At 52.2% G+C, this 24,760-nt stretch overlaps 2 protein-coding genes across 5 annotated transcripts; both read left to right on the forward strand.

Moving 5' to 3' along the window:
• The first annotated feature begins 4,588 nt into the window (after positions 1 to 4,588).
• Positions 4,589 to 10,173, forward strand: GTF2H4 (general transcription factor IIH subunit 4). 2 transcript variants are annotated; one of them, XM_061195953.1, is made up of 14 exons: positions 4,589 to 4,818; positions 5,453 to 5,595; positions 5,851 to 5,955; positions 6,315 to 6,446; positions 6,720 to 6,816; positions 6,913 to 7,001; positions 7,216 to 7,327; positions 7,477 to 7,545; positions 7,735 to 7,818; positions 8,057 to 8,189; positions 8,370 to 8,500; positions 9,120 to 9,167; positions 9,341 to 9,419; positions 9,889 to 10,173. In XM_061195953.1, exons 2-14 carry the CDS (start codon positions 5,456 to 5,458, stop codon positions 10,059 to 10,061), a joined length of 1,392 nt encoding a protein of 463 aa, XP_061051936.1. In that variant the 5' UTR covers positions 4,589 to 4,818; positions 5,453 to 5,455; the 3' UTR covers positions 10,062 to 10,173. The 2 variants fall into 2 exon arrangements, with proteins under 2 accessions (XP_061051936.1, XP_061051937.1); XM_061195954.1 differs by having other exon boundaries at positions 7,522 to 7,545.
• Positions 10,174 to 10,323: 150 nt separating this feature from the next.
• VARS2 (valyl-tRNA synthetase 2, mitochondrial) lies at positions 10,324 to 22,809 on the forward strand. Of its 3 annotated transcripts, XM_061195950.1 has the most exons (30): positions 10,325 to 10,450; positions 10,924 to 11,151; positions 11,286 to 11,367; positions 11,484 to 11,584; positions 11,876 to 11,997; positions 12,361 to 12,427; positions 12,520 to 12,617; positions 13,162 to 13,243; positions 13,414 to 13,533; positions 13,991 to 14,102; positions 14,816 to 14,904; positions 15,420 to 15,510; positions 15,654 to 15,781; positions 15,899 to 16,002; positions 16,189 to 16,270; positions 16,589 to 16,665; positions 16,746 to 16,821; positions 17,111 to 17,216; positions 17,483 to 17,553; positions 17,682 to 17,807; positions 18,026 to 18,130; positions 18,288 to 18,356; positions 18,481 to 18,559; positions 18,680 to 18,807; positions 18,940 to 19,092; positions 19,869 to 20,075; positions 20,764 to 20,875; positions 21,021 to 21,196; positions 21,358 to 21,486; positions 21,603 to 22,809. In XM_061195950.1, the coding sequence occupies exons 2-30, from the start codon at positions 10,951 to 10,953 to the stop codon at positions 21,696 to 21,698; spliced, it is 3,189 nt and encodes a 1,062-aa protein (XP_061051933.1). In that variant the 5' UTR covers positions 10,325 to 10,450; positions 10,924 to 10,950; the 3' UTR covers positions 21,699 to 22,809. The 3 variants fall into 3 exon arrangements, with proteins under 3 accessions (XP_061051934.1, XP_061051933.1, XP_061051935.1); XM_061195951.1 differs by lacking the exons at positions 16,589 to 16,665; positions 16,746 to 16,821 and having other exon boundaries at positions 10,324 to 10,450; XM_061195952.1 differs by lacking the exons at positions 20,764 to 20,875; positions 21,021 to 21,196; positions 21,358 to 21,486; positions 21,603 to 22,809 and having other exon boundaries at positions 19,734 to 19,962.
• The last annotated feature ends 1,951 nt before the right edge of the window (positions 22,810 to 24,760 follow it).

The following is a 24,760-nucleotide window of genomic DNA, read 5'->3' on the forward strand; positions in this document are numbered from 1 at the left end:
CAAACCCATTTCCTTTCTTCCTTCCCCTCTTTTTCCCTCTTCTTCCCATTCCATTTCCTAACATGTGTTTTTCCCAGCATAGCGTTCTGTTTCTGCATAAGCCAGGCCCTCGCCTGTGGGACCTAAGGTCCCACATGAATATGGAGCTCTGCAGGAGGCCTGGAGGGAGGTGGATTAGGCCAGCGGTCCTAACCTTGTCTGACCCATGGACCCCTTTGGCAGTGTGGAGAGGTCTACTGATTCCTCCTCAGAATTATGTTTTAAAACCCGTTTAAAAATATTTCATATATATATAAACTATACAATTATGATTACATATATATAACAGGAAATCAAAGCATTTACCAAAATGTTAAAAAAATAATATAGTAACATATGTGCTTCTTTTAAATATATTTAATAATAAGACCTAGTAGCAGGTGTAATAATTATTGATATTTTCAAAAAGTAATGAGCATAAATGATATTGAGATTTCTACAGCTATAGTGGGATATGAGAATAGCTGTGGTGTCTATTAGTGACAAGTCACAGGTACTGCTAATATACTGGGGGTTTTGCTCATAGTCATATTTGGAGGAAACGCTAAATTTCAGTTAGAGGTTAATAAAAATAGAGATGTAATTCTTTTCTTGCCCAAATTCTAGGAAACCCTCTCCCACTGCCTGCACCCCAGGGTCTGGAAGTCCCAGGAGGAGAATCCCTGTATTAGACTGATCAAGTGTTCAAATTACAAATAGGTTTGAATTGTTTGAGAGCCAAGCCAAGACCCTAAATTATCTCAGAGGCTTGGAAGGATGAGCCACAGCTGCCAAGAAAACATTTAACAGAGTGCAAATTTGGTTGGAATAAAAAAAAAAAAAAAAATCAGTTGCAAGTATGGGAAAAGGCAGACCCATCTTGATGGCAGTTCATGTGAAATAAAGACCCTGGGGTCTCAGTTGATGACATTTACAAAATGAGCCAACTGGATAATAAGGATGACAAAGATAATTTAATCTTCAGTTGTACTGATAGGCCCTTGGGGTTCCAGGTCACAGGTCTGAGTCCTGCTGGAACCTACAAAGGTCAGACCACTGTGACCCACAATTTAAGACAAGCACTGACAAGACAATAGTTTAGAGGCCAGAACCCAGAATGGTGAGCAAAAGAAGCCATGGCAGTGAGCCGAGAACTCCCAAATTTCTGAGCTTAGAACTCTTAAGCTCTAGACCTGCACAACCACCTAGGGTTCATTTGAATTTCAGTCTCAGCATGTTCAAACCTGCTGCTCCTCCATGGTTCTCTGACTCAGTGAATGGCAGCTCAGCTGCGCAAGCCAGAAACCTGGGCATCATCGTTGACACCCCTTCTCCCTTACTCTCACCTCCCAAGTCCAGTCTATCAAGAAGCTCTGTTGCCTTTGATTCCATATTTCCCTTAAATTCATCATTTCTGTCTCCATCCCGATCGGAGCACACGCCACCTCCATCTTGCTTGGACCACTGCAGTAGTCTCCCAGGATCTGTTTCTGTTCCTGTCTGGTTTGTTTACAGGCCTACAGCCAGTGTGATCTTTAAACACACAAATCTGACCCCACTCCTTTATTCTAAACCCTTTAATAGCTTCCCATTGACCTTAAAATAAAGAACAAAATCTTCTTGGCCAAGTTTGCCCCTCCTCCTGCTTTGTGCACCACTGGCCTTCTTTCAGTCCCTCCAATGGACTCAGTCCTTCTTGCCACATGTCATTTATAGCTTGCTGTTCCTCCACCTGGAACATAATTCCCTGCTGTTTTTGCCTTGTTAACTCCTGCTGGTCCTTCAGCAACCTTCCCTGACTTGCCTGACCAGGTCAAATGCCCTTGATGCTCTCTGAGCACATGCCTCTCTTCTTTGTAGGACCTACTACAGATGTGAATTTACATGTTTTTTGTTTGGCTGGTTTTTTAGTAATGATGATGCTATTTACTGAGCACCCTCTCTGTGCCAGGTACCATACTTATTACATATTGTATCTTATTTAATACAACACAGGAAGTATTTAAACTTACTGCCATTTCACAGAGAAGAAAACCTCTCGTTAGGTTAGCAACATGCCCAAGGCAGCACAGCTGGGAAATGGAGAAGCTGGTGGAAAACAGGCCCGTCAGCTCCTGGCTCTGTTCTTTCTCTCCAGGATGCTACCCGAGGGGAGGAGGGCATGAGCTCTCCATTACCCAACATAGGACGTTTTCAAGCACAGGGTGGATAGCCCTATGTCAGGGAGCTCTTTCCACAATCTCAGCTCCTAGGAGCCCAGGCTGATTTTCTTTCTGAAGGCCAGTTCCAGGAACTCAGCCTGTGCTCAGCCTGACATCAGACACCTTGCATCCCTTAGGGCAGGGCTCTCCAAGAGAACTCTGTGATCATGGAAATGGTCTATATCTGCACTGTCCAATAGGTAGCCACTAGCCACATGTAGCTGTTGAGTATTTGAAATGGGGCTAATGTGACCAAGGAACTGAATTGAAAATTTTATTTCAGTTAATTTAAATTTAAATAGGGCTTCCCTGGTGGCGCAGTGGTTGAGAATCCGCCTGCCAACGCAGGGGACACGGGTTCGAGCCCTGGTCTGGGAAGATCCCACATGCCGCCGAGCAACTAGGCCTGTGAGCCACAGCTACTGAGCCTGCGCGTCTGGAGCCTGTGCCCCGCAACAAGAGAGGCCGCGCGACAGTGAAAGGCCCGTGCACCGCGATTAAGAGTGGCCCCCGCTTGCCGCAACTAGAGAAAGCCCTTGCACAGAAACGAAGACCCAACACAGCCAAAAATAAATAAATAAATAAATTTATGGGAAAAAAAAATTTAAATAGCCACAGGTGACTAGCAGCTCCTGTTCTGGACAGTGTAGCTCTAGTTTTCCCTACACTGTAAGGAACTGTGACCAGTCTGCCCAGCTCCCCCTTGCTTGCTCTAGTCAAAATGAAGCATATGGCCTATTTGAGTTTAACACACACATAAAAGCTTCTTTTACAGAGATGGCACTGGATTAGGTATGCCATTTTGTAATCTGCTCTTGTCCCCGTCATGATAGGTGGTACATAGCTCAGGCCAGTATGCAGACAGTGACCTCCTCTGCAAGCGCTGCCCAGTATTCTACATTGCAATGACCCACATTTTATCTAACCAGCTCCCAATGATGGACATTTGGACTGTTTCCATTGTTTTCGTGCTACAACAACAAACACACTTCAGTAAACATCTTTGCATGTATATCTTTGTACCTATGTGGCAGAATTCCAGTATGCTACTTTCCTAATGGGGGAGTTGCTAGGTCAAAGGGTAATTACATTAAAATCACTGGTACATACCGCCAAATTACCCTTAGAAAGGTGTGCCTATGTCAACCCTCCACAAAAATATGAGTATGAAAAAAAAAAAATGAGTATGGTTAAGTGCTCATGTATACTCATGCCAACAATGAGGTTGTCTATCCTTTTTTTTTTTCTAATTGGACTTTTTATTATTTCTTTAATTTACTTTTCCTTAATTAAGAGTGAAGTTGAGAGTTTCTTCATTTGGTTACAAGGCACTTGTATTTCTTCTGTTTATTGCCTGTTATTTCTTAATATTTCTACTGTGTTGTTTCTTTTTCTTATTGCTTTACAAGAGTTCTTTGTATTTTGTCTATTTTATCAAATATTTCTTCCCAGATTGTAATTTGTCTTTTAACCTTACTCAACGTTTGCCATAAGGAAGCTTTGTCAGTTTTGTGTCATTCTTTGAGGATTTTAAACATTGCTAAAGAAACGGAACAACAAAACAAGCATGGGTGGGCTACAAGGTGTAACAAAGTCTTAGTTCTTACCATTTTGATTCCTGGTCACTCGCAAATGAACTTCAACTCCCAGTTCGGGCACTTTCTAGCTGTCTGACCGTGGGCAAACTTCTTAATCTCATTGAGCTTCCGTCTTCTAGTCTGCAAAGTGGGAATAACAAAACTTGCCTTATAGGAATGTGGGGAAACGTGTAGCTCTGGCTTTGGCTGAAGACGTTCCCTTCCCTTACCCGGCAGTAGTTTCATAAATCAAATCAGACCAAACAATTGGTTTCTTTTTAAAACTGCATTTATTAGGATCTTCTAATTAAACGGGAGGTGCGGAGGTGGGTAGAAGCATGGAGGACGTGACAATTAAGATTTATTGAGTACTTACGTGCCGAGGAAGGCGCACTGGATCGAATTAACTCCTAATTCGAGAAAATGCTCTGGATAGTGCATTATTCAAAATTCACGGGGAGCAACTGAGCTCAAAGAACCCAGTTTCGTGCGTCTCCAAACCCAAGCGCCTCACCACCATGTCTTTTCTGCGCCTCCGCCAGGAAGCTCTCAGGGCATTTCTACTCCCAGCGTCCCCACTCCAGCTCAGGTCGGTTAGATTTGCCGTTGGCCGAGAGGGTGGAGAGCGACGCGGAACAAAGCGGCCCAACCTCTGGTGCCCCCGACTCTCTCAAGTAAAAGCCAGCCTCTCCCCTCTAGGCTTCCCCGCGATGCCTTTTGGGAGTTGTAGTCAGACGCGCTTCAGCTTGCTCCTGGGTGGGGAAAGACAAGACTCCAATTCCCAGTATGCCCTGCGGCGGGCGAGCGCAGCGCCGATTCTTGTCCTCCCTGCTTCTCCACTCCTTCCCTTCTTTTCTGAATCCTCCACTCTGGTCTCCTGTCGGTGAAATCCTTCGACCCTCTCCCATTTTTTTCTTTCATTTTCCGCCATCCTTTTCCCTATTCCCCGGAGCCAATGAGAGACATTGGCTCCGTTTAAGCGACGAGACTTGGAGTGCCCGAGGGGGGATCGACACTGAGTGGTAAGGGGGCTGGGAGAGAAGCGGTGGCGGAGGTATAAGAGGAAGAGAGTTGAATGAGGCGAGGACTGGGAGGAAAGTAGGGGACAAGTTAGGAGATCAAGCGGTGTGGGTCAGGCTGAATGGGGTGAAGTAGTCTTGGGGGCGGGAAGAGGAAAAGAGGTGGAATTGGATTTGGGAGACATGGAGGGGTAAGGTAGTTATTGCCGTGCCCAGCACGAGAAATGGGGCCAAGAAATAGATGGGAAGAACGGACAGATTTGGAGCTTATAGGCTGCTCAGACCAGGCGAGGTAGGAGGGAGAGAGGGTTGGGCTCCAACAAGTCTCTTTGTCACCGCTTTGGTAAAGATGAGACAAGTCATTGAAATACGAAGTTTGCAAATATGGGACAGTTAACAATTCTGCCATCTAGAAATTTAGAGAAGACTGGAGTTGAGGCCAGCAGTGGGGCAAGGAGGCAGGAAAAGAGGGGAGGCTGGTCAGGTTTGGGAGAAACAAGAGATGAGTGACATGAAAAAGGAAACCATAGAAAAGATGCATTTTTGTGGGGGCCAGTGGCTCTGGAGCCGGAGTGAGAAAGGTGAGGGGCAACACTGGCATGGACTGTGGCGGAACACTAACACTTGCACCTCTCAGGTGATGGAGAGCACCCCTTCCAGGGGTGGACTGAATCGAGTACACCTACAATGCAGGAACCTGCAGGAATTCCTAGGGAGCCTGAGCCCTGGGGTATTGGACCGATTGTATGGGCACCCTGCCACCTGTCTGGCTGTCTTCAGGTGAGGACCCCCTTCATGGCAGGGACCATGGTGGGGAAATGTAATGAGGCCTGCAGACTGGAATAAGTTCTCGTGGGTAGAAGCTTAGCCCTCGTGGGCTTGGAGATTGAAGTGTGCCAAACCAGATGGAGGTAGTGGGGGCAGCAAGACTGGTAAGAGTGTGGGGGGTGAGGTGAGGTGTTTGAGGCCATTGAGAGCAGGGATGCAGTTCTCAGGCAGCTCTGATATTAACATTTTCCCTCTCCTGTCTTACAGGGAGCTCCCATCTTTGGCTAAGAACTGGGTGATGCGGATGCTCTTTCTGGAGCAGCCTTTGCCGCAAGCTGCTGTAGCCCTGTGGGTGAAGAAGGAATTCAGCAAGTGAGTGTCTCCTGCATTCTCAGCCAGATACAAATTTCTCAATAGCCAGGTTTACCAAACTGCTGTTCTTGGGACACTTCCAGGAAATATTGATGGGAACACCACAAAACTTGTAATTAAGCAAGTTTTGGGAAATTCCGTTTACTGTATTTTGCCTCTTGGAGAGTTGTGAGGTCTGTAAGAAGGCTCTGGTAGGTGTTACAGTAAAGAAATTTGCCTTAAGAAGACACTGATCTTACTCTCACGTGAAACAGTGTTCCAAGGATCACCAGTTCAGAACAGGCAGAAATGGAAGGCTTTATGGGCCTCCTTCTTTCTGTTCTCCAGACATCCCCCTCACCTCTCTGCTTCTGTTCCAGAGCTCAGGAGGAAAGCACGGGGCTGCTGAGCGGCCTCCGTATCTGGCACACCCAGCTGCTCCCTGGTGGTCTCCAGGGCCTCATCCTCAACCCCATATTCCGCCAAAACCTCCGCATTGCCCTTCTGGGTGGGTATGTCACTTTCACCTTTTCCTAAGCTAGGCAGGGGAAATAGTGATTAAACTGCTCATTAAACTGCTGGAGGGGAAGCTCCTGAGGGGGCCTCTCTGGAAGCTTGTGGGCTGCACTTTGGAAGCTCCTTTAGGAATAAGTTGGACCAGACATAGCTACATGGTGTAGGAAATGTCTCCCACTCATGGCCCCTGGGGACGAAGGTGGAAAGAGGGCAGAAGGGTGGGTGGGGAACACAGGCAGGGTTCCTTACTCTTGGCCATCCTGGCATAGGGGCAAGGCCTGGTCTGATGACACAAGTCAGCTGGGACCAGACAAGCACGCCCGGGATGTCCCCTCACTTGACAAGTATGCCGAGGAGCGATGGGAGGTGAGGACTTGGGACTGTGTGTGTGTCTCTGCTTGTGCTCCTACTTCCCACGGCCTTTAGAGGCATCCGACCCTTGTGTTCTCTTCCGTTCCTCAGGTGGTCCTGCACTTCATGGTGGGATCCCCCAGCGCAGCCGTCAGCCAGGACTTGGCTCAGCTCCTTAGCCAGGCTGGGCTCATGAAGAGGTGAGGAAGCCAGAGGTACAGCAGCTCTGTTTTGCCATCTCCTTGGGTCCCTGCTAAATTGAGTGTCCACATCGGGTCAGGATTGCAGAGGGTTGACTGTAAAAGGAGAGCTGAGCAGAGTACGGCCAGAGATAAACCAAAAAAACTGTGATCACACAGGTGGGATGGTGGCCTTTCTCTGCACACCTCTGCCATGGGCCCTCTCTGTCTCTAGTGCTGAACCTGGAGAGCCGCCCTGCATTACCTCTGCCGGCTTCCAGTTCCTGTTGCTGGACACCCCGGCCCAGCTCTGGTACTTTATGTTGCAGTATCTGCAGACAGCGCAGGTGAGCAGGTCAGGGGCTGCCTGCCGGCATGCTCTGCTCTTCCCAGGACCCACTGAGAGACTGCTGCCCGTAGACTCTGTTCCCTGATTTTTTCTCCTCATTTCCTCCCTCCCATCCCTCCCCCTTTGTCTCTGCCCATTCCTCCCTAGAGTCGGGGCATGGACCTAGTGGAGATTCTCTCCTTTCTCTTCCAGCTCAGCTTCTCTACTCTGGGCAAGGTAAGCTGGGGGCTTGGGTGGGCAAGATGGGAAAAGAGTAGAGAGATGGGAAAGGGAAATGAGGTTATGGGGCAATACAGTGAAAGATAAGAATGAACAAAGATGGGAAAAGAGGGAGTGAGTGTATGGGGTTGGGAAAGGGAGGATGAGATGTGTTTTGGACCCCAGCTGGCCATCTCTCTTCCCTAGGATTACTCTGTGGAAGGTATGAGTGATTCTCTGTTGAACTTCCTGCAACATCTGCGTGAGTTTGGGCTTGTTTTCCAGAGGAAGGTATGAGCACCCAGATACATGGCTTCTAGGGAAGAGGCAGGGTGGTATGGTGCCTTGGCCCTAAAAAGGAGTGGGGTCTCAGGAGGCAGGTTGCCAGGACTGAATGCTTGGGTCCCTCGGGAGAGAAATTGGGAGTTGAGGTTCTGTGCACTGGAAGGAATCTATAATGTCTGAGGAGGAAGATGAAGGGCAGTGACGCCGGAGAGAGGGCCTATTACCTTTCCCTTCTCCTTTCCAGAGGAAATCTCGGCGTTACTACCCCACGCGACTGGCCATCAATCTCTCGTCAGGTGTTTCTGGGGCTGGGGGCACTGCGCATCAGCCAGGGTTCATTGTCGTGGAAACCAATTACCGGCTGTATGCCTACACGGGTGAGGCTGGACAGAGGGTCCCTGGGAGAGCAGGCTGGGGAGGGGAGTGGGGAAGGGGAAAGAAGGAGGAGGGACTGCCAGTTTCTGGTTATGTAAACTTGGTGGTTTACAGAGCTCTCTGAGGCTTGAGCTCTGGGTGTGGAGGAGCCTCCTAATCCTCTCTTCCTATCCTCGGGTCAGAGTCGGAGCTACAGATCGCCCTCATTGCCCTTTTCTCTGAGATGCTCTATCGCTTCCCCAACATGGTGGTGGCACAGGTGACCCGGGAGAGTGTGCAGCAGGCCATTGCTAGTGGCATCACAGCCCAACAGGTATCGCCTCTTGGGGAAGGTGCAGGTGGGAAGAAAGGCTGCACCTGGCCTGTGGGGTACAGGGTGGTCACCTCATGGAAGGCTAGCATGGGGTCTGTTACAGTAGGTGGTGGTGACGAGAAATCAAGGCTCTAGGTGTGGGAATAGGTAGACCGTCTAGGGGAAAAGACATGGAAGAAGGACACCACCACTTCCTAGCTGCAGAGATGGCCTAGTTGTTTCTCTTCTCTGAGTCTCAGTTTCCTCATCTGGAAAATGGAAATAATGAGAGTTCTCACCTCATAGAGCTATTGGAAGGATTCAGTGAAATAAAGGTAAAGCATTTAGCTCAGAGCCTGCCATGCAGTAAGTGCTCAAAAATAATAGTTGCTATTATTTTAAAGATAAAAAAACGAAAAACGAGACTATGGAAAGGACAGACGTGTCAAAGAAGGAGTAGCAGACATCACCAGTGGGAACAGCACCTTGGGACAACAGCTAAACTGGGATGGGTTGAACTGTTGACAGGCATGTGCCCATGAGTTTTTAAACAGTTGATGTTCAGTGACATTAGGTGACAGCTTAGGTAGCTTTCCTGCTTTCTTAAGCCCTTGATCTCAGTTCTTGTCTGTTTTCCTAGATCATCCATTTCCTAAGGACAAGGGCCCACCCAGTGATGCTTAAACAGGTACAAACAGGAGACTGGAGGTACAGACAGTTGCTAGAGGCTGACAGCCCTTGGCACCTGGTGATGAAGTGATGGAAAAGAGAAAGGGGCACCCAAATCTGGGGGATGAGTGGAGGGCTAGGGTTGTCTGGAGTAGCATTCCTGAATCTTACAGCCATCCCTTGCCCCTGCAGACACCTGTGCTGCCCCCCACCATCACGGACCAGATTCGGCTGTGGGAGCTGGAAAGGGACAGACTCCGGTTCACCGAAGGTGAGTGGCTTTTGCGGTTGATTCTTGGTCATTGGCCAGAGGAAGGACAATTCAGTCTTGATGAACTGAAAAAGCTATTCATGCATTTTATTTTTTGTTTACTGCATGGGCTGGTAAACGCATGCACTTTTTATTTTGGGGTGAGTCGGTGGCAGTAAATAAATTGTCTCAAATCAGTGCAATTTGGATTTAGCTAGAAGAGGGAAATTGGGAGGGATAATTCATAGTAATTTCTCTGGTTTTGGTAAGCGTTAATGGGTTTTCTTATTGTATTATACTGCTTTCCTGAATATGGCTGGATCACACTAGTGTTAGGATGAGCCCTGGAAGAGGCAAACATAGAAGATTAGTATTTAAACGTGGTGGATGGCAAGCCCAGACCGCTGCCCTGAGGCTGCCACCCAGGGGCTCCGCGCCTCAGGTTCTCACCTCCTCTCTCTCCCCGTCGCTCCTGACCTGCGGACCTCAGGCGTCCTGTATAACCAGTTCCTGTCGCAAGTGGACTTTGAGCTGCTGCTGGCCCATGCTCGGGAGCTGGGCGTCCTGGTGTTCGAGAACTCGGCCAAGCGGCTCATGGTGGTGACCCCGGCCGGGCACGGCGACGTCAAGCGCTTCTGGAAGCGGCAGAAGCACAACTCCTGAGAGTGGGGGACCGGACCCGGGAGGGCGGGCCGCGTGGAGGCGGGTGCGGCCTTGGAAATCAGGAGTTTTTTTATTCACACGTCGGGACTCTCCTTGTTTAATAAAGTTGTGAAAGTGAACCATGCAGCCCCCGGCGCCTCCCCGAGAGGCCACCCCGCTCCGCGGAGAACGACCTCCTCTCCGCGTCGACAGCCATTGGATCTGGAGGGGAAGGAGGTGGGGCCGAGGCCAGTTACCGCGCATGCGCCCGGGCGGAGACCCGCCTCCCAGCGCCGCGGTGACCGCGAGTCAAGTTCTGGGGTCCAGTTAGCTGGTGCTCGAGCGCCTGACGCCGCCGCCCCAATCGCCCGCAGCCGCAGGGCGCCCTGGGATAGCGGCGGGCTCACCGGGTGAGCGCGCGGCGGGCAGGCTTTCGGGGAGTGGGAGGTGCTGCGGGGTCAGGACCCACGCGGCGGGACGGGCGGGAAGGCCTGGCACGCGCTGGCTGGGGGCAATGCGGACGGCCTCTGGGGCAGGCGGACAAGTAGTAACCCTGGCGGGACTCCTTGCTGGCTCTCGGGAGCGCTAATGTCCATCATCTGCCAGAATCCCTGAGTCCTTTCCCCGCCTCTGTGTCCGCGGTCACCCCCACGTCGCAGATGAGTAGGTTGAGGGCCTGAGAGTCCTACCCTGTCCTGGAAGAGCCCTGTCGACACCGTGCACTCTAGTCCTCACAGAGGAAGGGTTGTGAGGAATGGGATAGATACTTAAAATAACAGACCAGTGCTTGGAGGGAGGCAGAGAATAAGGAGGAGGATGTGATTTTGGGAGGTGTGACCCTCCCTCACCCCCCTAACTTCCTAATGTGCTCTCTCTGGAACAGACCTTGGCCCCTTTCCAAGTACTCCCGATGCCTCATTTGCCTCTGGCCTCTTTTCGACCACCACTCTGGGGGTTGAGGCCCTCAAGGGGACTCCCTAGGTCCCATGCCCTTTCCACCCAGTCAGAGCCCAATGGATCAGCCATCTCGCAGAGGAACCGTGAAGCCAAACAGAAGCGCCTGCGACAGAAGCAGGCGGCGCTGGAGGCTGGAATCGTCCAGAAGACCAAGGTTAGGGGTCAGACAGCTTGTCCTTGGTTCTCTGAGAAATCTTGGGAGGGAGCTGGAGGAGGAGACTGGCTGGATTCCAGATACCTGGGGTATATTCGAATTGCATCCCCCCTTCTGGTTCCTCCTCTCCGCAGTCACCTGCAGAATCCAGTAAGGCCTGGACTCCTAAGGAGATAGTGTTGTATGAAATCCCCACGGAACATGGTGAAAAGAAAGGTAACTAGGACACTGGAGGGCCTTTTCCCTCACATTCTGGTTGCCCATTTGGTCTGCTGAAATGCAACCTGGGAACAAAACTCAGGAGTTAGTGGAGCTCTCCTCTTCCTCCATAGATGTCTCCCGGCCCCTGCCTCCTGCATACAGTCCCCAGTATGTTGAGGCTGCCTGGTACCCTTGGTGGGTGCGAGAGGGCTTCTTCAAACCAGAATATCAGGTTAGTACCTGGTAGGGAGGGGTGCTAAATGGTCCTCAGGGCAGAATGGCCCATGAGGTTGGTGGGCATGAGTCTGGAGCTCGCAACCAGCCACATTGCAGAGGCTGCCAAAAGCAAGGAGAGCTTGCCTTCTCCCTCTGGTGTCTCCAAGGTGTCCACAGGTTTTCCCCTTCCCTGTTATTTGCCCGACTGTTTTTCCTGCAGTTCTTTCTGCCTTGGAGACACCAGAGTGTGCTATTTCCCCAGGGAACATGCAGCCCTCTCTTGCCCTTTGACTTTCCCTTCCTCTAGGCCAGGCTGCCCCAGGCCACACGGGAGACCTTTTCCATGTGTATCCCACCCCCCAATGTCACGGGCTCCCTGCATATTGGGCATGCGCTGACCGTAGCCATACAGGACGCCCTCGTGCGCTGGTGAGACGGGAATGGGGCTGCTTGAGTTCTTGGAGGGGAAGGAGAAAGTGGGAAGGAGTGAGGATAAACAAACATGTAAGACCAGGGATTCCTGTGAGGGTTTTTCTTTTCTTTTCTCTTTAAAAATATTTATTTGGTTGCTCCGGGTCTTAGTTGCGGCAGGTGGGCTCCTTAGTTGCGGCTCGCGGGCTCCTTAGTTGCACTCGCCAGCTCCTTAGTTGCGGCACACGAACTTTTAGTTGTGGCATGCATGTGGGATCTAGTTCCCTGACCAGGGATCAAACCCTGGCCCCCTGCATTGGGAGCGCAGAGTCTTAACCACTGCACCACCAGGGAAGTCCCATGACGGTATTTCTTTTGCAGGCACCGGATGCGTGGGGATCAGGTGCTGTGGGTCCCTGGATCAGATCATGCAGGGATTGCTACTCAAGTATGTCTTTCGCCACTTTTCCTTTTCTTGGGTGAGAGAGTTCTTCCCCCAAAGCGACCTGATTCTCTGTTTGCCCCCGCATCTTGCTGTAGGCTGTGGTGGAGAAACAGCTGTGGAAGGAGCGAGGAGTGAGGAGACACGAGCTGAGCCGGGAAGACTTCCTTAGGGAGGTGTGGAAGTGGAAGGAAGAGTGAGTATGGTGGGCAGGACTGGAGGGGCCGAGACAGCAGGTTTGGGTCCTGGCTTCCCCGCCCCTCTCTCCTAACATGTAGTCAAGGCTTTTTCCATTCAGTCCTAACTTCCTGTGGTGACTTAAGCTCTGAAGCCCCTTAGCATTTGGTGGGGTCTCCAAGCTTTGTGTGTGTGTGTGTGTGTGTGTGTGTGTGTGTGTATTGTATATGTTAAAATGTAGATACTTGTGTATATGTATGTATATATATGTATGTATATATGTATATTTTTCCCTCTATTTATCCCATTTTCCCTTGCTTAGATTTCATCATCTCTCCTCAGCCATTCCCACTTTCCATCCACTTGAAATTACCCTCTTTCTTCCAGGTCTGTTAACAAATGCCATCTTCTCTGTAAAGCTTCTTTGGGTTTCTCACAAATCAGCTGCCCCTTCCCGTTACTGTAGAACTTTACGCTTCTTTCAGTGTCATAGAAGGCCCCATATTGGGTTTGTCTGTGTCCATTAGCTTCTAGAGGCTAAACCAATGCCGTACTCACTCCAGGAAAGGTGGAGAGATCTGTGAGCAGCTCCGAGTGCTGGGGGCCTCCCTGGACTGGGACCGAGAGTGTTTTACCATGGATGCCGTGAGTGTTCCGTGCCGTGGTCCCTGTGGGTGTTGGGGAGGTGTTTAGAGCTCTGTGCAGGGAGGCGGGTTGCTGTGTGTGTTGGGGTAGCAGGGTGGGATGCCCGGGTCCCTGAGTGGGGTGATGGGCTGAGAAGAGGCTGTTGGATGTGGACACTCAGATCATTCTAGGGCTCCTCAGTGGCTGTGACAGAAGCTTTCGTGCGGCTCTACAAGGCTGGGTTGTTGTACCGGAGCCGGCAGCTTGTCAACTGGTCGTGTGCTTTACGCTCTGCCATCTCGGATATTGAGGTGAGGCAGAGAAGGAGAGGCGGGTTTGTGAGAGCTCTGAGGCAGGGGGAGAGCTTGGACTTGGGAGCCAGACTGCCTGGATTCACATCTGAGTCTGGCCACCTCCCAGCTGTGTGGCTCCTGGCAGGCTGTTAGCTTCTGTCAGCCTCAGTTTCCTCAGTCTGTAAATTAGGGGTGATGGAAATGCCTGTGTCATGGGGGTGTTGTGAGAATTCAGTGAGAACTCCTGGAAGGTGCTCGGCACAACACCTGTGCGTGGTTTAAGTGCTTGGTGAATATTTTCTGTAACTGTGGCTGCACAAGGATTAGGTGAGGGAAGGGAGGTGGCTCCTGAATCCTCCAAGTGGCTTTTAGATGGGTTGCAGGGAGGCGGGGCCGTGGATGAATGGAGGTGGGAAGCCGGGTGCAAGCCTTGCAGAAAGGCTGCTCTCTGACCCTGCTTTTTCCACGCCTCCAGGTGGAGAGCCGGCCCCTCCCTGGCTGCACGGAGCTTCGGTTGCCTGACTCCCCCACCCCTGTGTCTTTTGGCCTCCTCTTTTCCGTGGCCTTCCCCGTGGATGGAGAGCCTGGTGAGGGTAGTCCTCGGAAAGGTCACCCACTTGTCTCTGCTTCCCCTGTTTTCTCAAGCCCATGTTGGGCTGATGGAGGGAACCCACCAGCCTATCTCCCACATGACATAAGGAACCTTGGTAGTGTTGCGTCCTCATGGGCACTCACCCTGGGTATCCTGGGCCATGTAAGAAAAGTGCACGTGGTCACTGCCCTGTGGGAGTTTAGCATAATTCTGCAAGGGGCTGCTACCCCCGGAAGAGACAAAAGATCAGTTCTGCAGTGTGGTTTGAACAATAAGTGTTCCCAAGAGTTTGGAGAAGGGGAAGATAGATGAGCTGGAATAGTCAGAGGAGGTTTCTTGTAGGAGAGGCTGCTACTTGCCCCAAAGAATGCACAGCATTTATGATCAGGGCACCGAGAACCCCCAGTGTCCTCTGTGCACCAAGCAAGGATTCTAGTTGTATTTATTAACATTCTGTCCTTGTCTCACAAGCAAGTTATTGAGGAATTCCGCAGCACCAGACACCCACTCAGGCCTCTGGTCATTAGCTTGGGGGAAACCTCAGGCTCCTGTAGACACTGGTCCTAGTTTTCTCTAGTTACTCCTGGGGGCCTGCTCAACTTTGACCATCCCTGTCCCCTCCCTTTGCCAGTTCTCCTGGCTTTAGCTTTGTCAGGAGTATGGGATGAGGGCGAGGACCAACTTTAAGTGCTTGAATTTTGTCTTCAGATGCAGAAGTTGTGGTAGGAACCACGAGGCCAGAGACGTTGCCTGGAGACGTGGCTGTGGCCGTCCATCCCGATGACTCCCGATACACAGTAATACACAGCGCATTCTCTGCCACCTGGCCTTCCCACCCCCATCCTCTTCCCTTCCTTTTAGAATGGCAGCTCCTCCTCTCTGCTTTCTCTTCCTTTTCCTAAGATTTCCCTCATCTCAGTTGTCCAGTGGCTCTGAGTCTACTCCCTTCTCTTCCTGATGTTACACTTCAGCTCAGGGGCTGACAAACTATGGCCCGTGGGCCAGATCCACCTACTGCCTGTTTTTGTACGAGCCACCCTCGTTCCCTCTGTATCATCTGCAGCTACATCATGTGTTATCTAACTCGGCCATGGTGGCGGAGTGGAGTTGTGGTACAGAGACTGAATTTGCCTCTTGGCCTGTAAAGCTTAAAATATTTATACTCTGGCCCCTTCAGGAAAAGTTTACCGAGCCCTGCTCTGGCTCTTTACCTTCTGGTTTTCACCCTCATATTCTCAGGGTTCTCATGCCCACCCCAGACCCTTCCATCCCACACACATGCCTGTCCTTGATCCCTCTCCCTTCCCTTCAGCATCTACATAGGCGACAACTTCGTCATCCCTTGACGGGGCAGCTTCTCCCCCTTATCACAGACTGTGCTGTTCAGCCACACCTGGGCACAGGTGAGTAGGGGCAGGGGAGAGAGAGGAAGTCAGGGCTTCTGGGGGACGAGAGGGAGAGATAGGGTAGCGTGGGCGATGACGATACATACATCTGGAAAAGCCAAGGTCAGGGTTCAGTGCTTACATCAGTTCTGCTCCCCTAGGGGCAGTGAAGGTGACTCCAGCTCACAGCCCTGCCGATGCTGAGCTGGGGGCCCGACACGGCTTGAGCCCCCTGAGTGTCATTGCGGAGGATGGGACCATGACCTCCCTCTGCGGGGACTGGCTGCAGGTAGTACCAGCTCAGTGATACCCCGTCCTTTGGGGGCACCCTCTGCCCCATCTCCCCTCTCCCACTTTCTTGTTTTCCTAGCAGCCTTTAAGCTTTCCTGTTGCTGCTTTTCCCCAGGGTCTTCACCGATTTGTGGCCCGGGAAAAGATTCTGTCGGCACTGAGGGAACGGGGCCTGTTCCGGGGATTCCAGGACCACCCTATGGTGCTGCCCATTTGCAGGTAACCCCATTTTCACTCCTTTCCGTAGGGACCACCCCAGATGGGAATGGATGAAGCTTAAGAGTGACCGCAGGATGGGCTGTGCACCCCTTATGCTAGAATACGAGCTCTGTGTCAGTGTTGTTTGCTGCTGTATCCTCAGCGCTTGAGGGCCTGGCACGTAGTCGGGTCCTGTGTCCCTTTCAGCCGTTCCGGGGATGTGGTAGAATACCTACCGAAGAGCCAGTGGTTTGTCCGCTGCCAGGAAATGGGGGACAGAGCTGCCAAGGTGAGGCTGCAGTGTGAGGAGGGCCTGGGGCCTGGGCCGGGGGACTCCCTGAGCAGTGGAATGAAGAAACAGGGAGGCTGGGGGCCCTTCTGCCCCCAAGACCTCTCTAGCTGTGCTCGTTGAGAGGAGAGCTGTGGGGATGGAGGCCTGGTGCCCAGAAAGGGCTGGCTTGCATCCTCACTCAAGCCCAGAATCTTCTCAGGAGGCTTGGAAGGTTCTTCCTGATTTTTAGAACCACTTCAGAGACCACTTGTCCCATTCATGGGGGGTTGAGGGGTGCAGGTAGGGAAGCACCGTCTAAAGGTCCTTTCCCTCCAGGCTGTGGAGTCAGGGGCCCTGGAGCTCAGTCCCTCCTTCCACCAGAAGAACTGGCAGCACTGGTTTTCCCACACTGGGTAAGGAGAAGGGGGGCTCTCAGGAGATGGGGAGGGGGCCCACTGGTTATGCTAGGAAATCACTTGTGTCCTCCCGACAGGGACTGGTGTGTCTCCCGGCAGCTGTGGTGGGGTCATCAGATTCCAGCCTACCTGGTTGTAGAGGAGCACACACAGGTTGGTAGGAAGAAGCGGAAGGGAGGGCTGGGTGTGGCTGAAAGAGCCTTAGCACAGGAGTCCGAGGACTTCCAGTGCTGGTCCCAGCTCCCTGCCTTTGCTGTGCTTTCTGGTCTTGGTCTCGTAAACATCTGTTGTGTGATCAGAGCTCCTGAGCTGGCGATTCTTCATCCCACCACCGGAGGGTGCCGGCCATTCTCAGACCACCTGAGAACATGAAAACTCAGTGGTGTTTCACACCTGTCAGGTGCTGTTCTTCCTCACTCTTCCCTACCCCTTACTTCTGCAGGGCGACACGAAGGACTGTTGGGTGGTCGGGCGGACAGAGGCTGAGGCCAGAGAAGTAGCTGCAGAATTGACAGGGAGACCAGGGGCGGAGCTGATCCTGGAGAGGGGTGGGTACTAAAGCTGGGGAGGGCAGGGGAGGGCGTCTGGGTGTTTGAGGGAGCAGGTAGTGAGGTAGAGAAGGTAGGGTCGGGAAAGCTGGGAATGGGGCAGAGGGCTCGACCCCTGGTCTCTGTGGGTGGGGCTTGGGCTGGAAAGGTGGGTAGCAGTGGGCTGAGGTTTGTGGGTGGGGCTTGGGCTGGAAAGGTGGGTAGCAGTGGGCTGAGGTTCTGAAGCTGAGGTTCCAATTGTTCCCATTCCCCATTCTGTTTCCCAGACCCCGATGTCCTGGATACCTGGTTCTCCTCGGCTCTTTTCCCCTTTTCTGCCCTGGGCTGGCCCCAAGAGGTGAGGTGGGTTGAGAGGAAGAGAGTGAAGGTGGGGATGAGGAAGTGGCCCCCAGGGCCCCCAGAGAGTCTTGAGAAGAGCTGGAGGCCCTGGGCTTAGGCCTCTCACTGCTTATCTTTTTCTCCTAGACCCCAGACCTGGCTCATTTCTACCCCCTGTCACTTTTGGAAACGGGCAGTGACCTCTTGCTGTTCTGGGTGGGCCGCATGGTCATGTTGGGGACCCAGCTTACAGGGCAGCTCCCCTTCAGCAAGGTAACGGCCCTTTGATGCCCTGCCCCTCTCTGTGACTCCCCAGTCTTCCCCAAGCCTTGTTGTCCATTCTGACCCCTAATGTGGGGTTTTCTGTGTTCCCAGTTCCTTTGTCCTGATTCACTTCCCAGCCTAACCCCTAAAGCCTGGAGGACAGCCAGGGGATCCTCCAGGGGAAAGTTCTCCAGGCCCCCCTCTGCTGACCCCCGCCATGCCCCCAGGTGTTGCTGCACTCCATGGTTCGGGACAGGCAGGGCCGGAAGATGAGCAAGTCGCTGGGGAATGTGCTGGACCCACGGGACATCATCAGTGGGGTGGAACTGCAGGTCAGGATGAAGGGCCTGAAGAGGGATGGGGTTTTCAGGAGAGAGGAAGGCAGGGGAGGGGCCGGCAGGGAGGGCTGGAGCTGGGAGGGTCAGTAGGCGGGACCCTTGTAGGGGCAGGGTCTTCCACTGAGGCCAGTGAATTACTCACCCACCCCAGGTGCTGCAGGAGAAGCTGAGGGATGGGAACTTGGACCCCGCAGAGCTGGTGATCGCGGCCTCAGCACAGGTGAGTCGCCAGTGTCTGACCCATCCCAGCCTCTAGCTCGTGGCCACCAGGTTCCTCTGCAACCCAGCTTCTGGCCCTGCAGCCTCATAGGCAGCTACCACCCTTCTTCTCTTTCTGGTTGCAGAGAAAGGACTTCCCTCATGGGATCCCCGAGTGTGGGACAGATGCCCTGAGATTCGCCCTGTGCTCCCATGGGGCCCTGGGTAAGCCCGGGCGAGGGCAGCTGGCAGTGGCCCCTGTGCGGTGGGGCAGGGCAGGGCAGGGCCAAGGACTCCCCGTGCAGCCACCACCAGTGCACGCTCCCTCCTGTCTCTCCCTCCCAGGGGGCGACTTGCACCTGTCTGTCTCTGAGGTCCTGAGCTTCAGACATTTCTGCAATAAGATCTGGAATGCCCTGCGCTTTGTCCTGAATGCTCTTGGGGAGAAATTCATACCCCAGCCTGCAGAGGAGGTAAGAGAGAAAGAAGGGGTGCTTGGGAGCTGGGTAGTCTGACATCTGAGGCTTGGTGGAGGCATCTAGAAGGAGAGGAGGCAGCGGAGTGGGAGTCAAGCTGTCCCACCCTGAAGCCCCTTCTGCCCGCAGCTGTCCCCCGCCTCCCCCATGGACGCCTGGATCCTCAGCTGCCTGGCCCGCACTGCCCGGGACTGCGAGCGGGGCTTCCTCACCTGCGAGCTCGCGCTCGTCACCCACGCCCTGCACCACTTCTGGCTTCACAACCTCTGTGATGTCTACTTGGTGAGTGAGGCGAGGGCATTCCTCCTGCAGACCTGCTTCCTCTCCCCTAGCGGAGAGCTCTGAACTGGGTTCCTAATTCTTCCCTCCGGACAGGAAGACAGATGAGATGGGGAAATCCTCATTCCCCTCTTCCCTGGGACTGGCCCGGGCGCTGTTCCCTGCCTGTCACCAGAAGAGAGAGGAGGAGGAGGGGAGATTTCTACAAAACCCAGTCTGACAAAGCAGGATTGGGAGGCAGATGGAGATTTTTTTTAGTCCCTGTGATTGCTCAGTTTGGACCCTGGGCAGGCTGGGAGCTGGGAGCGGACAGGGAGGAAGAGTAGGGGTCTTTAGACCAAGGGCTTCTCTCAGAGGGAGGGCTTGTTAACCGCGGAGTGTCAGTCCCACCCCCAGAGCAGCTCAGCCAGCAGGTTGGCAAGAATGTTCATTTCTTGTCCCAGGTGATGCTGACACTGATGGCCCAGGACCACTGCCCTAGATTTCTGTTTCTCAACTTTTTAAAAAATTTATTTTTGATTAAAAAAAACTCAGTGCTTTTCATCCTAAACAACACAAACCTCCCTAACAATTTAATTCCCCACCCATCCCTGAGAGTCCCTGCCCTAGATTTCCCATTGTCACACGCTCCACACTGTGTCCAGGGACAGTTGATGGTCTCAGAGATGCTGGGTGCTCCTGCCCGTGTTTACCCACAGCATCCCCACTGGTTGGGCGGCGAGCGTGTGGAGGAAGGACATGGCCATGGACGTCCCCTGACCCGTTGGCCTCCTTCCTAGGAGGCTGTGAAGCCGGTGCTGTTGCACTTGCCCCACCCCCCGGGGCCTCTTCAGGTCCTGTTCTCCTGCGCTGACGTCGGTCTCCGCCTCCTCGCCCCGCTGATGCCCTTCCTGGCTGAAGAGCTCTGGCAGAGGCTGCCACCCAGGCCTGGTGGCGCCCCTGCCCCCAGCATCTGTGTTGCCCCCTACCCCAGTGCCCGCAGCTTGGTGAGTCACGTCCATGGAGTCTTGGAGTGGGACTTCTGGTAAAGGCTTGGGGAGCAGTCTTCTAGAAGGGCTTGCTGCTGTGGGGTCATTGACAGTGGTGGTCTGTATTTTGCTGTGGAGTCTTTGGGAGGATGGATTGTTCCTGTAGGGCTGGGTGTTGGGGGCAGTATTAGCAAGTGGTTAGAGTAGGACGTTGTCACCAGACTGACACTAGCTGTGTGACTGTGTATCGGTTAGTAATAGTACATGTCATGGTTGTGATGAGATTAGTTGTTAGTGATAGGATATCCCAAAAATCTTAGTGCAGTTTTAAGCTTTAATAACTTGAGAAGGATAAAATGTTACAAACTCACCCAAAAAATAATTCTAAAGTTTAACTCAATTTCTTTTTTACTTACTTGGTTTTGTGAGTTTTGAATAATATCTTTTAAATTCTGATTTTTGGTTGTTTGTCACCTCCAGTCATAGCGACTAAACAGACATTAACCAGCGATCATCTAAGACCTTCTTAGATGACACCCCGGTTTTTGCCATGTTCCATTCCTTGAGGTGGTGAATTATGTGTGTGGTGGAGAGAGCAGATCGTTGCTCTAAGGAGATAGGGGTGGGCGGGTGGAGGTTAGAGCCAGGAGAGTTGAGACTGAGTCTCCCAGGTGCCCGCTTATCGACTCTGGGTGCCCATCTCCAGGAGCACTGGCACCAGCCCGAGCTGGAGCGGCACTTCTCCCGGGTCCAGGAGGCTGTGCAGGCGCTGAGGGCTCTCCGCGCCACGTACCAGCTCACCAAGGCCCGGCCCCGAGGTGAGGCGGGCCCTGGGCTCCTGAGTCTCTGCAGACAGGAGGGGCTGGTGGGGAAGAGGGGGAGCCTGGAGGACAGAGCCCAGAGTTAGGAGGTGCAGGATGAGGAGCTGATCTCTTGACCCTGACAGTTTCCTTTCCTCCCCAGTGCTGCTGCAGAGCTCAGAGCCAGGAGACCAGGGCCTCTTTGAGGCCTTCCTGGAGCCCCTGGGCACCCTGGGCCACTGTGGGGCCGTGGGCCTTCTACCCCCAGCTGCAGCAGCTCCCTCGGGCTGGGCCCAGGCCCCTCTCAGTGACACCGTTCAGGTCTACATGGAGCTGCAGGTGACCAGAGGAGACTGGAGGAGGGAGGGGTGGGGTTGAAAAGGATGTTGGGAGGAGGGCAAGGGGCGGGTTCTATAAAAGTGAGGAGGGATCTTAGAATGGGGGGAAGGGCATGCTGGGTGGACTGCAGATGTCTGAGCCTTCTCTCTGTTCTTCCGCAGGGCCTGGTGGACCCCCAGACCCACCTACCTCGGCTAGCTGCCCGAAGACACAAGTTGCAGAAGCAGCTTGATGGACTCATAGCCCGGACCCCGTCAGAGGGAGAGGCAGAGACTCAGAGGCAGCAGAGGGTGAGGCTGGGGCAGGCGACCCAGGATGCCCGACTCCCTAAGGGAACGTGGGCTGGGGACAGGGGTGGTGGGGGGAGGCTATAGCTCGATCCTCACCTACTTCCCTCCTTGCCCAGCTTTCTTCCCTCCAGTTGGAATTGTCAAAACTGGACAAGGCGGCCTCTCACCTCCGGCACTTGATGGATGTGTCTCCCAGCCCTGGGGAGCTTTGAGCTCTAACCATCCCTGGTAGCTTTCCTGCCTCCCAGACCCGCCTTTGAGGACAGATTCGGCAACTGTCATGGTGCCGTGGAGCCTCAGAGACCATGTGGTCCAGTTCCCTCCTTCGTCAATGAGGAAACAGACTGGTTTGGTCAGAGTGACTGGGTGTCCTCGAGACGCTCATGTTTTTGCCGCAGCCTCCCTCCTATGCAGTCCCACCTGGAAGTTTAGGAATGAGGAAATTCAGATAAACTTAAGAACCCAAACATGTCTGCTTGTGGTCCTTTTGTCCCTCTTTCCCCCAGTGGTGACTTTCTGCCTCTTGGTTGTTCCCTGACACTTTGGTCTGGGAGAGAGGCGGGTGGCCTCTTAGCGCTGGGTTCTGGGCCACAGTGGGAGTGTGGGTGCTGGGTGGGGCCGCCCTCATTGGAGGAAGGAGGAGCTCTCGGTAGGGCCTGGGAGCAGTGACCTGGCTTCCACCTACTTCCTGCACTTACTGACAATGGCCCGACTTCTGCAGGCCCTCCCTCTTCTGCTTCTCACCGGAAGGAAGCTTCCCTGCTTCTTGGCCTTATCGCCAAGGGCGCTGAGAGGATCAGGGACTTCCTGCAGGCCTAAGGGGAGCTGTAGGTTGTGCTGGGGATTGAGTTCCCCCCTGCTTCTGTGTACCTGAAACCAGAGTGCCAGGGACACACCGCCCAGCCCCAGGCAGGGATATACACATGCACAGATGCCCACCTAGCCACCTCCACCTCCAACACCTTGTCTCATTGGTGGAATTCAGGGGCCTGGCCCTTCCACACCCAAGTGACATTCTGTCCAGCAGCTCTGAGAAGCTACTGTATGTGGCGGGCCTATACTGGGCTGAGTCCTCTGTGGTGCCATTTAACCCTCCCAAGAACCTCATGAGGTGGATATTTGCTCCATTTTAGAGTTGAAGAAACATGCTCAGGGAATAAAAGTAACTAGTCCAAAGTGTCAACTGGGATTCAACCCAGTAAGTTAGGTGCAAGTTTTCTAACTGCTGTAACCAAGCTTCAAAGATAATGGTGGCTAACCTATAAAAATACTGAATCACTGTGTTGTACACTTGAAACTGATATTGTAAATCAACTATACTTCAACTCAAAAATAAAAAATAAAAGTTATTTACAAAAAAACAACAACAAAGGTAATGGCTCAGACGAGATGGGTGTTTCTTTTGCTTGGCAGAAGCAGTGCAGGACTCTGCGATAGAGGGTCCCATACCCCTTTTGATCTTACTTTCCTGACATTTTGATACACTCTTCCCAACTCTGGGTCTAAGATCTTCTCCCACCACTATATCCACATCCCACCCAGAGGGAAAGGAAAAGGAGGGAGTGAGCACCTTGCTTTTTCCCTTCCCCCAGTTCAACAAGTATTTCTTGAGCACCTATTATATGCTGGGCCCTATTCTGGACCGTTGGATTCATCAATGAATGAAACAAATCTCTCTGCCATTGTAGTTCTTTCATTCTAGCAGGGAGAGTCAGAAATAACACATGTAAATAAATAAACCAGTGTGTGTGAAGGTCATAAATGCCAGGGGGGAAAAGGGTGGAATAAGGTAGGGGGCTCGGGTGCATATGTGTGTTGGGGGGAGGCAGGTTGTAATATGAAATGGGTCAGGGCAGAACTCATTGTAAAGGTGAGATTTAAGTAAAGACTTGCAGGAGGTACACGAATTAGCCAAGTGGATGTCTGGGAGAAGAGTGTTCCAGGTAGAGGGAAGAGCCAGAGCAAAACACTAAGATGGGAGTACACCTGCAGAGCTCAAAGAGTAGCAAGGAGGTGGTAGGGGGCGGCGGGGAGAGTGAGAGGTGAACTCAGGAAGGTAAGGGATGTGGTAGGGGTCAGGGAAGGCTCAAGGCAATCATCTAGACCTGTGCTGTCCAAAATGGTAGCCACAAAATGGTAGCCACTTGATTATCTAAATTAAATAAAACCAAACATTCAGTTTTTCAGTCACACTAGCCACGTTTCAAGTATTTGATAGCCACGTGTGGCTAGTGGCTACCATAGTGGTCAGTGCAGGTTATAAAATAAAACATTTCCATCATCATGAGAAGTTCTATTGGAAAGTGCTGGTCTAGGACCTTGTAGGCCTTTGTAAAGACTTTGTTTTCTTCCCTCTGGGAGAAGGGAAAGGAAAGGAAGTGACTTTCCTGTCAAGGATATTACCAGGAAGTTGTATACATACTTCCTTTCTACTTGCAACCCGTTGGACAGAACCTGATCACAAAGCCATTCCTAGCTGCAAGGGAGGCTGGGAAATGTAACATAGCCACGTGCTCAGCTAATATTTACATCACTATCCAAAAGGAGGGGAATGACTATTAGGGGAAAGTTAGCAGCCTCTGCCACCCCTAGGTCTACTGAACCCCAAAGCATTCTTTTTACTGCCCCGCTCTGCCTTGAGTCTGGGAAGAGAATTCTTTGAGAAAAGAATCTGGAAATCACAGCCCTGTGATCCCAGGCCCTGAGATTCGAGAACCAGGTTAAGAAGCAGTTAGCTTGGGAGTTCGGGACTGACATGTACACACTGCTATATTTAAAATAGATAACCAACAAGGACCTACTGTATAGCACAGGAAACTCTGCTCAATATTCTCTGATAACCTAAATGGGAAAAGAATTTGAAAAAGAATAGATACGTGTATATGTATGGCTGAATCACTTTGCTTTACACCTGAAACTAATACAACATTGTTAATCAACTATACTCCAATATAAAATAAAAACTAAAAAAAAAAAAGAAGCAGTTAGCTGTCTGCTCCTCCAGCCTTTTGGATATCCAGACATTTAATCCCTTGACTTGTTTGGGGCCTATTCACTTGACCCATGGGTGTCACCTGCCCACCAGTGCAGGCTAGGGGCCAGTCATGAAATACTGGGGCCCTTTGGAGCCCCCAGGTACCTCTCCTCCAGGCCCATAGTCTCAGGACAATTGTCAAGGAAACTAAAGGAATTTTGTTTTACTATGCTTTCTCATTTTCAGGGATACTCCATATGGAACTGTTGTCTTCCCCTCCCTCCGAAGGAGTCAGTCTCT

The sequence above is a fragment of the Eubalaena glacialis genome, chromosome 7 (assembly GCF_028564815.1).
Source record: "Eubalaena glacialis isolate mEubGla1 chromosome 7, mEubGla1.1.hap2.+ XY, whole genome shotgun sequence".
Classification (NCBI taxonomy): Eukaryota; Metazoa; Chordata; class Mammalia; order Artiodactyla; family Balaenidae; genus Eubalaena; species Eubalaena glacialis.